The 11,320-nt window shown below is 53.7% G+C and overlaps 1 protein-coding gene across 1 annotated transcript; it reads left to right on the forward strand.

Moving 5' to 3' along the window:
- Positions 1 to 6,122: 6,122 nt before the first annotated feature.
- Positions 6,123 to 10,882, forward strand: NPAS4 (neuronal PAS domain protein 4; the record flags this gene model as incomplete). The annotated part of the gene is made up of 8 exons (XM_082843840.1): positions 6,123 to 6,297; positions 7,025 to 7,176; positions 7,355 to 7,457; positions 7,576 to 7,849; positions 8,031 to 8,140; positions 8,487 to 8,622; positions 8,744 to 10,161; positions 10,854 to 10,882. 8 exons carry the CDS (start codon positions 6,123 to 6,125, stop codon positions 10,880 to 10,882), a joined length of 2,397 nt encoding a protein of 798 aa, XP_082699966.1.
- Between the last annotated feature and the right edge of the window lie 438 nt (positions 10,883 to 11,320).

The following is an 11,320-nucleotide window of genomic DNA, read 5'->3' on the forward strand; positions in this document are numbered from 1 at the left end:
AGAAATCAGGAGACCTGGGTTCTAATTCTGAATTTATCTCATTCTAGCTGTGTGACCCTGGACAAGTTACTAAACTTCTCTGAGAAAGTGGATAGAGATTCTTCCCCTGGGTTAGACTGGAGGCTCTAGGAGGCCTGAGACCCCACAGTACTGTCATTTTCCTCCCACCAGGACATTTTGTCTTCTTGTTTAATACATTAATCACCACCCAAAATGCAGTCTTGAGACTGGGGTTGGGGTAGGATGGAATGGAGTATCCCGACTCTTCATTGCTAACTCCAACTCATGTTGCCATGGGGACAGGATGCGGAACATCAGTTCTGCATGGGGAGGCTACATCCACACAGCTACAGAGTGGCTAGAAGCTAGTAAGGAGCCTAGCCCATAGGGCTTCCCAATCTCTTCACCCTTAAGGAGTACAGGGACACTACTGCTCCATGGCATTTGGAAGAGTAAAGGGAGATGAAATGACATTTTGGTATGCCCTGGGTCCAGAGAGCTTCTGGATGAGAAAGAGGGAAATGAGCAAAGATATTCCTAGCGTGAACCCATCCTCTACTCCAAAAGAAAACAATCTTTTCCTGTAAAGTGTCAGTTTGTAAATATTTTAGGCTTTCAGGCCATATGGTCTCTGTTGCAGCTGCTCAACTCTGCCATTGTAGGGTGAAAACAGCCATAGACAATATATAAACAAATGGATGTGGTTGTGTGCCAATAAAACTTTATTTGCAAAAGCACTTTGTGGGTTATATTTGGTATGCAAGTCAGAGTTTGCAGACTTCAACTCTACTCCAAGGTACAAGAGAAAGCCTGGACTTGGGAGCAAGAGCTCGGCTTAAGGCTCAGCATCGCCAATAACTTGCTGTGTGACTTTGAGTAAGTCATTGTGTCTGAGCCTCAGTTTCACTATTTATCAAATGAGCATAATACTATCAACCTGATTTGGAATTAGAATAGGTCTAACAGGTCAGAACAGATCTGAAGTCTTTTCATCCCTCTGTTCCATCACTTCAGGTAGAGCTAACCCCCTCCTCAGGCCATGCCCTTGCCTGCTGAGGTTGGGCAGGAGCCTGCTGGAAGGGAGGAGGTGTTTCTCTCTAGAATCAGATTCTTGGTCTGGCTTTCCAGTCTCCAGCCCCAAGTGACCCCATTTATGCAGCAAGCCAAGCACAGGAAGAAATGAGGAATCCCTTCGTTTCCACCATGCAGTCATTTGGTAGAAGGCTACAGTTCACTTGAGAAAGTGATGTGGCTGCAGTGGCTGGTGGCCAGGCTTCAGAGGAGGCATTTGAGATTCAGGCTGGGACTAGAGTTTGGAAAGGTAAGCTTCAATGCTCTTCTAGATTGTTCACCTATGACCCCAATTTCCCTGGGGTCCAAGTCAAGTAGCTGCACCTGTGGTCTGGTGGTGACTTGCAGCGCCACCAATTGCCTTAATGCACCTGTCTTGAGCCATCTTGTCTGTCTGTCTGACCTGACAACCACTGAGATTTTGCATCCTTTGGCATCTTGTCATCTGTTCCGAAGACCCATCAAGTGATTCATTCATTCATTCATTCATATTTTCCCTCTCTCTCTCTTTCTCTCTCTCTCCCTCCCTCCCTCCCTCCCTCTTTATCCTTCTCATAGACACATTTGTCCAGAGCCATACAGGATACACTTTGACAGCTCTCTGTCTAGATCCTTGCCCCAAGTCTCCAGAAAATTAGCCTTAATCAGGAGTCTCCATGCTGTTTTAAAGAAACAGACTCCCCACTCACCCTCCAGCTCCCTCCCAGCAGGTCATCCTCCCTGAAATCTCTGGAAAAGATATACCTTCTCTTCTCTGATAGAGGCTGAGGGGTGATGTCCCTCCAGGTCCCCAGTAAAGCCATGTAAGACAGGGGCAAGGGATCTCACGGCCTGTTCTTGCTATAAAAATCCCTTTTTCGGAAAAAATAATAAAGAAAGAAATCAGCCAATCCCTCCTCGATGCCATCACCTCTTCTTGGTGATTTTTCGGGGAAGGAGTGGGCGGGGTTGCCATGGCAACAGATGCGAGCTTGTCTCGGTAAAGAAGGGACCTTGATATTTTTTCTCTCTCTCATTCTCTCTTTCAGTTGTGTATGTGTGTGCGTGTGTGTGTGTGCGCTGCGCATGCTTGTGCCCACACCAGGAATTTTTTTTTTTTTTTTAGAACTAAAGAAAGCCCTTCTCTTTCCTCAGCTCCCCAAATATGGAGTGATGGAAAACCATTTACTCCTGCAGGCCAGGGACAATTCAGGATGGTTCAAGAGAAAAGGAAGAGGTCACACGGGGCTCCTTTCCTCCAACTTTTAGCTAGAGATTGCATGCAGAGAGACCTTCACAAATCGTTGGGGTCCAAGGGCTGGAGAGAAGGGAAGATGTTGGGTGGAGAGAGATGATTAAGGCATAAATGGTGCAAGAGCCCAACAAGTGACATCTGAGAGAGCAACAGAAGGTGCATTGAGGCTAGGGATGCAAGCAAATCCGCACACACCATCAGGTGCTGGGAGAGAAAGGCACAGAGCCAACTCAGACGTGGACACAAACACACACATGTACAGGGAGGCACACAGAAAGCTGCAAACATATAAATACATACCAGCACAAACATAGAACTACACACAACACAGGAAATCATAGACATTCTTAATAAAGACAGGCATAGACGCAGGTATAAGCAAATGCATAGATATAAAGGGATACAGACACACAGCTATGAAGACACATGCGAACAGACATACAGAGGCCTACAAATACAGTCATGGTCAAATGGACAGACAGACACACACGCACATTCTCAGAGTCTGGCCCCCTCCCTTCAATTGCCCAAGCATCCCCAAGCAGCAGTGCATAGCTGGAAATGCTGCAGGCTCACACAGAGAGTTTGGGTGGGTGGCTTCTGCTCCCCCCATTTCTTCTACAAACTCACCCCAAGGCCCCCCTCTGAATTCATTCCCTTGCCCACTTTCCTATAGTCAATGGGCTCTAATACCTCCCTCATCTCAGACTTCCAATTCTTAGCCTGTTCTGCTGCTGCCGCCTGCTGCTTGGGAGGGGGAGGGAGGTGTGTGTGGGGTGACTCAGCCAGGCCAGGATGACTCACACTGCCAGTATTTTTAGCAGCGGCCAGGAGCTCTCTAGCGTGCCAGCCGCCCCCCTCCTCCTGCTTGCTATTTTGGAACCATCACTGGTGATATAAATAGCTCCTCTCCCACATACTGAAGCTGCTGCCAAGCTATTTTTGGTTCTCCACAGTTAAAAATAGCTTTAAGGAGGTGGGATGCAAGGGGTGTGGGAGTTGGCCTGGAGAGAGAAGACATTGGGGTATACAGCGCTTCTCAACTTGAATCAGAGTGGGCGAGCTAGGATGAGCTCTTCTGTGCCCCCTCCCTTGTCCCTTTCTAGACCCTTCTTCTCTTCCAGAGTGCCTTCCCCCCCAGTCCATTCTGGAAAAATCCAAGGGCTCTTCCCTTGAGCCCATTTCCCCCCCCCCGCATTTACTTCACTCCTAGAGTTCAGATATCTTGCCCCCCTACAATCCACCCCCTTATTCATTCTCAGAGGACAAGGGCACAGCCAGCTGGGGCCTCACTGTGAGAACTGTATGGATTCAAGCTCTACTTTAACGTCCCATGTTCCATATGACATTCCTTGGGATAGTTCAGGACCACGGACAGCGGCGAGTGCCCCATTCTTTCACCGCGGCTCTGCTCAGCTTGCTGGACCAAACCAACAGGCACCTCTGGTCATGGAGAGGAACACTAAGAATGCCCCTCAGTCAGGGATAAAGAACCAATAAGTGAATAAAACAGGAACACTGCCCTGGATTTTCCTACAGGAAAGGGGTCCAAAGATTAAGGGCTTGTCCAAACAGAAGCTTGAGCGAAGGGTGGGTGAGTACGTCGGGGGTCAGACAGAGATGAAAGTGGAACAGAGATACGCTTTCTGAAGGAACCATTTTTCTGTCACCCAGGTAAATAGGGTTAGAGATAGTGGCAGACAGGCAGACAGACATACCCCTTCCCTCCATCTCAGCTGTGCCACTGAATACGGGAAGATTGATGTGGATGGACCCAACCTCTCCCAAAATACACAAGAGGTCAGGATTGGGCCCCCAGAGACCCCCTTCTTAGACAGCCTTCTTTTCAGCTGTCTCTCCTCCTCCCACTCTACCTCTCTTGCTTCCACCCTTTTCCACGAGGAGTGAAGACCCCAAATTTTGCTTCTTGGTGTCAAAGTTTATCTCCACCCCTCCTACGTGGCTTTCTACAATCAGGCCAATCCCTTTCCCCCAAATTTTAAGTGGTCTCATCCCCAGCCCCTCACGTGACTTCACACACACCCTTACCCCACAGAATTCGATTTCGGATAAAATGTCCCCTAGCCCATTTCTTTCCCCTTTGTTTGGGGGAAACAAAGGCACCCTTCAACCCCAGTAGAGAGTGACCATCCGTACAGAAAAGAGCAAGAAGAAAGAGGGAAATGATAGGGCAAAGTGATATGATGTGGAGACAAAATTGACAAAGAAGAGAGACGACAGAGAGCAGAAGGGGGACTTGGGGGGGGGCGCGGAGGGCGCACAAAGTTGAGATAGACCACCAAGCCGGCAATGAGATAAAGAAACTAGCTGGTGCGGGGCGGTGGGGGGTATGTGGAGAGTTGAAGATGGAGAGACAGCGAGGAATCCTACCGCCGATGACGGGGAGGGGGTTGGAGGGGAGTGTGGACAGCCCGACGGAGTTAAGGGGTCTCTGGTAGGTGCCTGGATCGTGCAGAGGGTCCAGCACGGCCCCCTCGCTTCTCTGCTGCGTCCCCATCCTCCCCGCTGGAGGCAGGGGGGAGCCCTCCGGAGCCTGGCGGAGGCAGCCAGGCCCCGCCCGCCGCTGCCGCCGCCGCAGCAGCCGCCGGAGGATTCCTGTCCTAATATGGAGCTGGGATTCCCCCGGCCCCGCCCCCGCCCCCGGCCCGCGGGGAGACGAGGCTTGCACTCGAGCGGGGGGGTGGAGGGATATGGGGGTGGTGGCGGGGGGAGCCGCTGGCTCTGGGGGCTGGCAATGGGGGAAGGGATACCTTGGTATAGACCCAGATCCTCACCAGACCCTGGGACCCTGCCTCAGTTTCCCCCGTCAGTGGCTGAGGTTAATTAGTTGACAGAGAAACGAAGAGTCACTGCCGACTGCGGCGTTGGTGCAGGTGTTCCTATTCTTGGCCGTGGGAAAGTAGAACCAAGGCCAGATTCAGCTGGTTCCTCTCCCTCAGGACCCTTTTCCCACCCATCCTAGGGACTTAGAGCCCCACCGGCCTCCCCCTGCTAAATCAGCAAGGTCCGGCTTTGGAAAGGGGGGAGGAGGAGATATGTTCTTTGAAAGTGACTAAGGGAATCCCGGATTGAGTAATCCCTAGAGAGAAACCCCAGCTGTGACCTATCCCACGGAGGCCAAGGAAGGGCCTTCTCCCCACCCCCATCGCCCCGCCCCAGGCGAACTTGACCTTTGGCAAATAGGGAGGGGGGATTTGTGTACGACCCTGCTCCTCCCCTTTCCCTTATCTCTTCAGAAAAATCATTGTCAGAGCGAGCCCCTCTACAGACTCTCCTGCCAGGGGCTTCAGACCGCCCCAACCCTTGCCCTGTCCCTTCCCTCAGCTGAATACATTAGGATACCTGGGTCCCTGCACCCCCTTTCAGGCCTTCCTAAAGCAGCGCCTGCCTCTCGGCGCAGCTGCCGCCAGCCGCGGCCCCCTCCGCAGCCTGCGTTCTCCCCCTCCTCCCGGCACCCCTCCCGCTCTCGTTCTACGTCATGGGATGACGTCGGAAGCCTGGGAGGGAGGAGGAGCGCGCCCCCCCAACCCCAGCCAGCAGCTCCCGCTGCAGCTTGCTTAGCCCAGCCTCCCGCCCCCCCTTTCTCTAAAGCGAGCCCCCCACGCCTGACAGGAGCTATATAAGGCGGAACAAGGCAGGCGAGGGGGGCAGCGCAGCCGAGCGGAGCCCGGGAGAGGAGACAGAGAGAGAGAGAGCCTGAGCGAGAGACGGGGAAGCAAGGAGGAAGCCACCGGTGCGTCGGGACAGGAACGCAGGTGTTCGGAGCGCCCGAGCTGGAGCTCCGCAGCCGCTAGTCATGTATCGCTCCACCAAGGGCGCCTCCAAGGCGCGCCGAGACCAGATCAACGCTGAGATCCGGAACCTCAAGGAGCTGCTGCCGCTGGCCGAAGCGGACAAGGTCCGGCTGTCCTACCTGCACATTATGAGTCTTGCCTGCATCTACACTCGCAAGGGCGTCTTCTTCGCTGGAGGTGAGCAAACTGGGGCGGAGACACGAGCTGGCACGCGCCGGGGAGAGTGAAGCAGAGGGAACCCACTGGGACTGCCGCAGGTCTAGGGCAGCGTGTCGGCGAGCTGGGTTGAGAAGGAACTAGGAGAACTCAGGAATTCCCACTTTTCCTCCTGAGTTCTGTCCAAACCTCACCTTAGTTCTGAATGAGGATTAGAGAGCCTGGATAGTGTCCCTGGTGCCAGACTTATGGGAGGAGGAGAGCCAGGACGGAATGGCCCCAGTCCCCACCAGCGCAGAGGCGCTCCGGGGAGCCAGCGAAGGGAAACCCGGGAAGTTACAGGGACGGAGCCGCCAAAGCCTGGGGAAGCACAGATGCTGTTCACGATACTGGAAGGGCTCTTCTGCAGCCGGTGGAGCGCTGCCCGCGGTGCTGACAGCACCACCGGGTTGCAAGGCACTGCCCGCGGTGCTGAACGCTCGGTCGGCTTTGGAGCGCTGTCCGTGGTCCTGAAACACAGACCCGCCAAAGCCCCAGCCCCGACTTAGAAGTCGAAGGGCTCGCTGGCTGGAGAGATCCAGCAACAGGTTCCCCGGGCAAGGGCTGCGGGCAGCAGGTCAACAGGTGTGTGCAGAAGCAGGTCCATGAGAAATTCCTCAGAATTTTCTGAAACCCGGTCCATGTCTTTCTCACTTCTGCTTTGCTTCCCAGTCTTACTCCTGACTCACCCTGTCTTCTCACTCTGCAGGCACTCCTCTGGCGGGCCCCACAGGGCTTCTCTCAGCTCAAGAGCTTGAAGACATAGTGGCAGCACTACCTGGATTCCTGCTTGTGTTCACTGCGGAGGGGAAGCTGCTATATCTCTCTGAGAGTGTGAGCGAGCATCTGGGCCACTCCATGGTGAGTGCTGAGGACCCTTACAGCTTGGACTGCAGCACGGATGGGAACACAATAAGTTTTCCACTTTTGAGAATCTGGGAATTACAGGGGAGGAAGTTATAGCCTACAAGACGCTATGTGCCAAGGATTGGCTCTTGCTGCCTTCATTAATGGTCATCTCTCCTTTACCTTTCTCCAGGTGGACCTGGTTGCCCAGGGTGACAGTATCTACGACATCATTGACCCAGCTGACCACCTAACTGTGCGCCAGCAACTCACCCTGCCCTCTGCTCTGGATAATGGTGAGAACTCCTTTCTCCTTTCCTCAATCCAATATGCCTCCTGCTGCCCTGCTCCTTCCCATTTGCCATCTCTCTCAGCCATTCACTCTCTTACCAGTTTTTCTCTTCACTCACCTAGATCGCCTCTTCCGCTGTCGCTTCAACACCTCCAAGTCCCTCAGGCGCCAGAGTGCAGGCAACAAACTGGTGCTTATTCGAGGCCGATTCCACGCTCACCCACCTGGGGCCTACTGGGCAGGAAATCCTGTGTTCACAGCTTTCTGTGCTCCACTGGAGACAAGACCCCGCCCTGGCCCTGGCCCTGGCCCTGGTCCTGGCCCTGCCTCACTTTTCTTGGCCATGTTCCAGAGCCATCACGCTAAGGACCTGGCCCTGCTGGACATCTCAGAGAGGTAAGCCCAGAGTGTTCAGACCCTAGGGAAAAGGCAGGTCAGAGGTGAGGGGACCCTAGATTCTGGAGTCAGGGACAGGGAGGATGGGATCTAAGGGTGCAGAAGACCTGGGAGGGAGTGAGATGCCTGGGTATCAAGCAGGGAAAACAGAAAGCTGACCTCATCCTTTCCACCTTCCCAGTGTCCTAATCTACCTGGGCTTTGAGCGCAGTGAACTGCTCTGTAAATCATGGTATGGACTGCTGCACCCTGAGGACTTGGGCCACGCTTCTGCTCAACACTACCGCCTGTGTGAGTGTCCAGAGAGGCTGAGGACAAGACAGGGAGTTGGGAAAGGGCATGGGAAACCTGACCAAGAAGGGCTGTGATCAAGACTGATGTCGGGGAGATATCAGAGGCTAACAGCTTTGGATGCTATAGGGTGAACACTAGGGTAAGGAGTCAAGGTGAGAATAGAATCAGAACTGGGGGACTCTGAGTGGTGAGGTCAAAGTGGGGAGTTGAATGGTGCAGGTTAAGGTAGTCAGAAAAGAGGATGTCATGAATACCCCAATTCAGTGGAGAGGTCAGAGAGTGGGGAGAATAGGTGGTGCTGTCTGATGGGTGTCCTAACTCTGCATCTCTTCTTTCTCCTCAGTGGCTGAGAGTGGAGATATTCAAGCAGAGATGGTGGTGAGACTGCTGGCCAAGCCTGGAGGCTGGGCATGGATTTATTGCCTTTTATATTCAGAAGGTCCGGAGGGTCCCATTACTGCCAATAACTACCCAATCAGGTGAGCTGCAAGCCAGGGGCCTGGGAGGCAGCTGAGGTGGACATGGAGGAGATACAAATCAGAGAACTTCTCTGGGAATGGACACCACACCCTTACCGGCTGCCTCTTCTCTCCTCTCCAGTGACACGGAAGCCTGGAGCCTCCGCCAGCAGTTAAACTCTGAAGAAACCCAGGCAGCCTATGTCCTGGGCACCCCGACCATGCTGCCCTCATTCCCGGAGAGCATCCTCTCGCAGGAGCAATGCTCTGGCCCTAATCCACTCTTCACCATGGGGCCTCCCCGAAGCACCAATTTCCCCAGTGCTCCTGAGCTGGGTGCTGTCTCAACACCAGAAGAGCTTCCCCGACCCCCCAAAGAGCTTGGCTTCAGTTACCTGACATTCCCATCTGGCCCTGAGCCTTCTCTTCAAGCAGACCTGAGCAAGGATCTTGTGTGCACCCCACCCTACACGCCCCACCAGCCGGGAGGCTGTGCCTTCCTCTTCAGCCTCCATGAGCCCTTCCAGACCCACTTGCCAGCTCCATCCAGCTCTCTCCAAGAACAGCTGACTCCGAGCACTGTGACCTTCTCTGATCAATTGACGCCCAGCAGTGCAACTTTCCCAGATCCACTGACTAGCCCACTACAAGGCCAACTGACTGAAACCTCAGCCAGAAGCTATGAAGATCCTTGCACCTCCACTTTCCCAGATCAGCTGCTTCCCAGCACTGCCACCTTCCCAGAGCGTCTGAACAGCCCTGCCCATGAGCAGGTGACTTCTCCAAGCACAGCATTCCAAGCACACCTGAACAGCCCCAGCCAAACTTTCCCAGAGCAACTGAGCCCTAATCCCACCAAGACTTACTTCGCCCAGGAGGGATGCAGTTTTCTCTATGAGAAGTTGCCCCCAAGTCCTAGCAGCCCTGGTAATGGGGACTGCACACTCCTGGCCCTAGCCCAGCTCCGGGGCCCCCTCTCTGTGGATGTCCCCCTGGTGCCCGAAGGCCTGCTTACACCTGAGGCCTCTCCAGTCAAGCAGAGCTTCTTCCACTATTCGGAGAAGGAGCAGAATGAGATAGACCGTCTCATCCAGCAGATCAGCCAGTTGGCTCAGGGCATGGACAGGCCCTTCTCAGCAGAGGCTGGCACGGGTGGGCTAGAGCCACTTGGCGGGCTGGAGCCCCTGGACCCTAACCTTTCCCTGGCAGGAGCTGGCCCCCCTGTGCTCAGCCTGGACCTGAAACCCTGGAAATGCCAGGACCTGGATTTCCTGACTGACCCTGATATATTCCTGGAAGAGACGCCCGTGGAAGACATCTTCATGGATCTCTCTACCCCAGACCCCAATGGGGAATGGAGTTCAGAGGATCCTGAGGCAGCAGTCCCAGGAGGGGCCCCATCACCTCGCAACAACCTGTCCCCAGAAGATAGCAGCTTCCTGGAGGACCTGGCCACATACGAAACCGCCTTTGAGACAGGTGTCTCAGCATTCCCCTACGATGGGTTTACTGATGAGTTGCATCAACTCCAGAGCCAAGTTCAAGACAGCTTCCATGAAGGTGAGTTGAGCCAAAATGTTCAAGAACTCAAGTTCCTCTCCTGCCAATGAGATGCTGGGTGGAGTTAGATGAGTAAACTGCCCTCTCTGTTTCTCAGTTTCACTAATAGGATAAGATCACCTGCTGTGTAGGATAGCGGTTAAGATAAGAACTAATGAAAACAATATGGAAGTTCTGGACAAGTAGGCCTGGGGCGCAGAGATTAGGGGTGTGGGATAAGATGCAAGAGAATCTTGGGTAATGGTTTGTGCTTCTTAACTCTACGAGGGACCTAGATCAGCCATCCCCACCCCATTTTACAAATGAAGACAGTCAAGATCCCAAAGTTAAAGAAACTCCCCTGAGGTTACACAGCAAACTGATGGAAGTGGGATTAGAGCTCTATCTCAGTATTCTTTGTCCCCCAAAGGGAATACAGAGTGAGAGTTTATAGGAGTTTGGGAAAGAGAGTGGGACTCAGCCCCTGGCCCCGACAAAGTGTCCCTGCTATGGCTCCATCCTTTCCAAAACCACAGACATAATTTCACTCCATTCATCCAAACTACTCCCGTATCTTCTGAGCCTCTGGTGATCATTCAGTCATTGGACCAGCGTACTGGAAGCCCATACTATGTGCCAACAGTGCACCACATCCTCAGCCTGTCTCTCCTAATAGGCCTAACTGACTGTTGTCTCTCTCTCTCTCTCTGCAGATGGAAGTGGAGGGGAACCAACGTTTTGAATAAGTCTGTGACTTAACGTCGTCAAGTATGGCATATTGTCATCAAGACATGGAGCCGCTCTCCACCCCCCCGGGATTGTTGGGGGGATTCTGGGGGCCAGAGGGGGATAGATCCGATTCCCCAGGCCCTGCAGGATTTGGGGGGGGGAGGTGGGAGGGCAAGGGAGGGGAGCTTCTTTTTAAAATTTAGAGACATCAAGCAATCCCAGTTTCCATTTCAATCTGTATTCACTCGTAGTGAGTTTCCTTGAATGGGATTTCAAGCGGAGAATGGGGGAGTCTCACTTCCCCCGCCCCGCGCTGCCCCATGGGCCTGGGCCAGTTCTCCACTCCTGGGGGCCAAGCCACCCCTGGGCCTTGGTGGAGGAAAGGCAGTGCCCACCTGGGCCAGCCTGTGCCCTGAGGGGCTCTTGACACCCACGTAGAATTCTCTACACA

Source organism: Leucopleurus acutus (assembly GCF_964270905.1).
Source record: "Leucopleurus acutus genome assembly, chromosome: 8".
In the NCBI taxonomy this organism is placed as follows: Eukaryota; Metazoa; Chordata; class Mammalia; order Artiodactyla; family Delphinidae; genus Leucopleurus; species Leucopleurus acutus.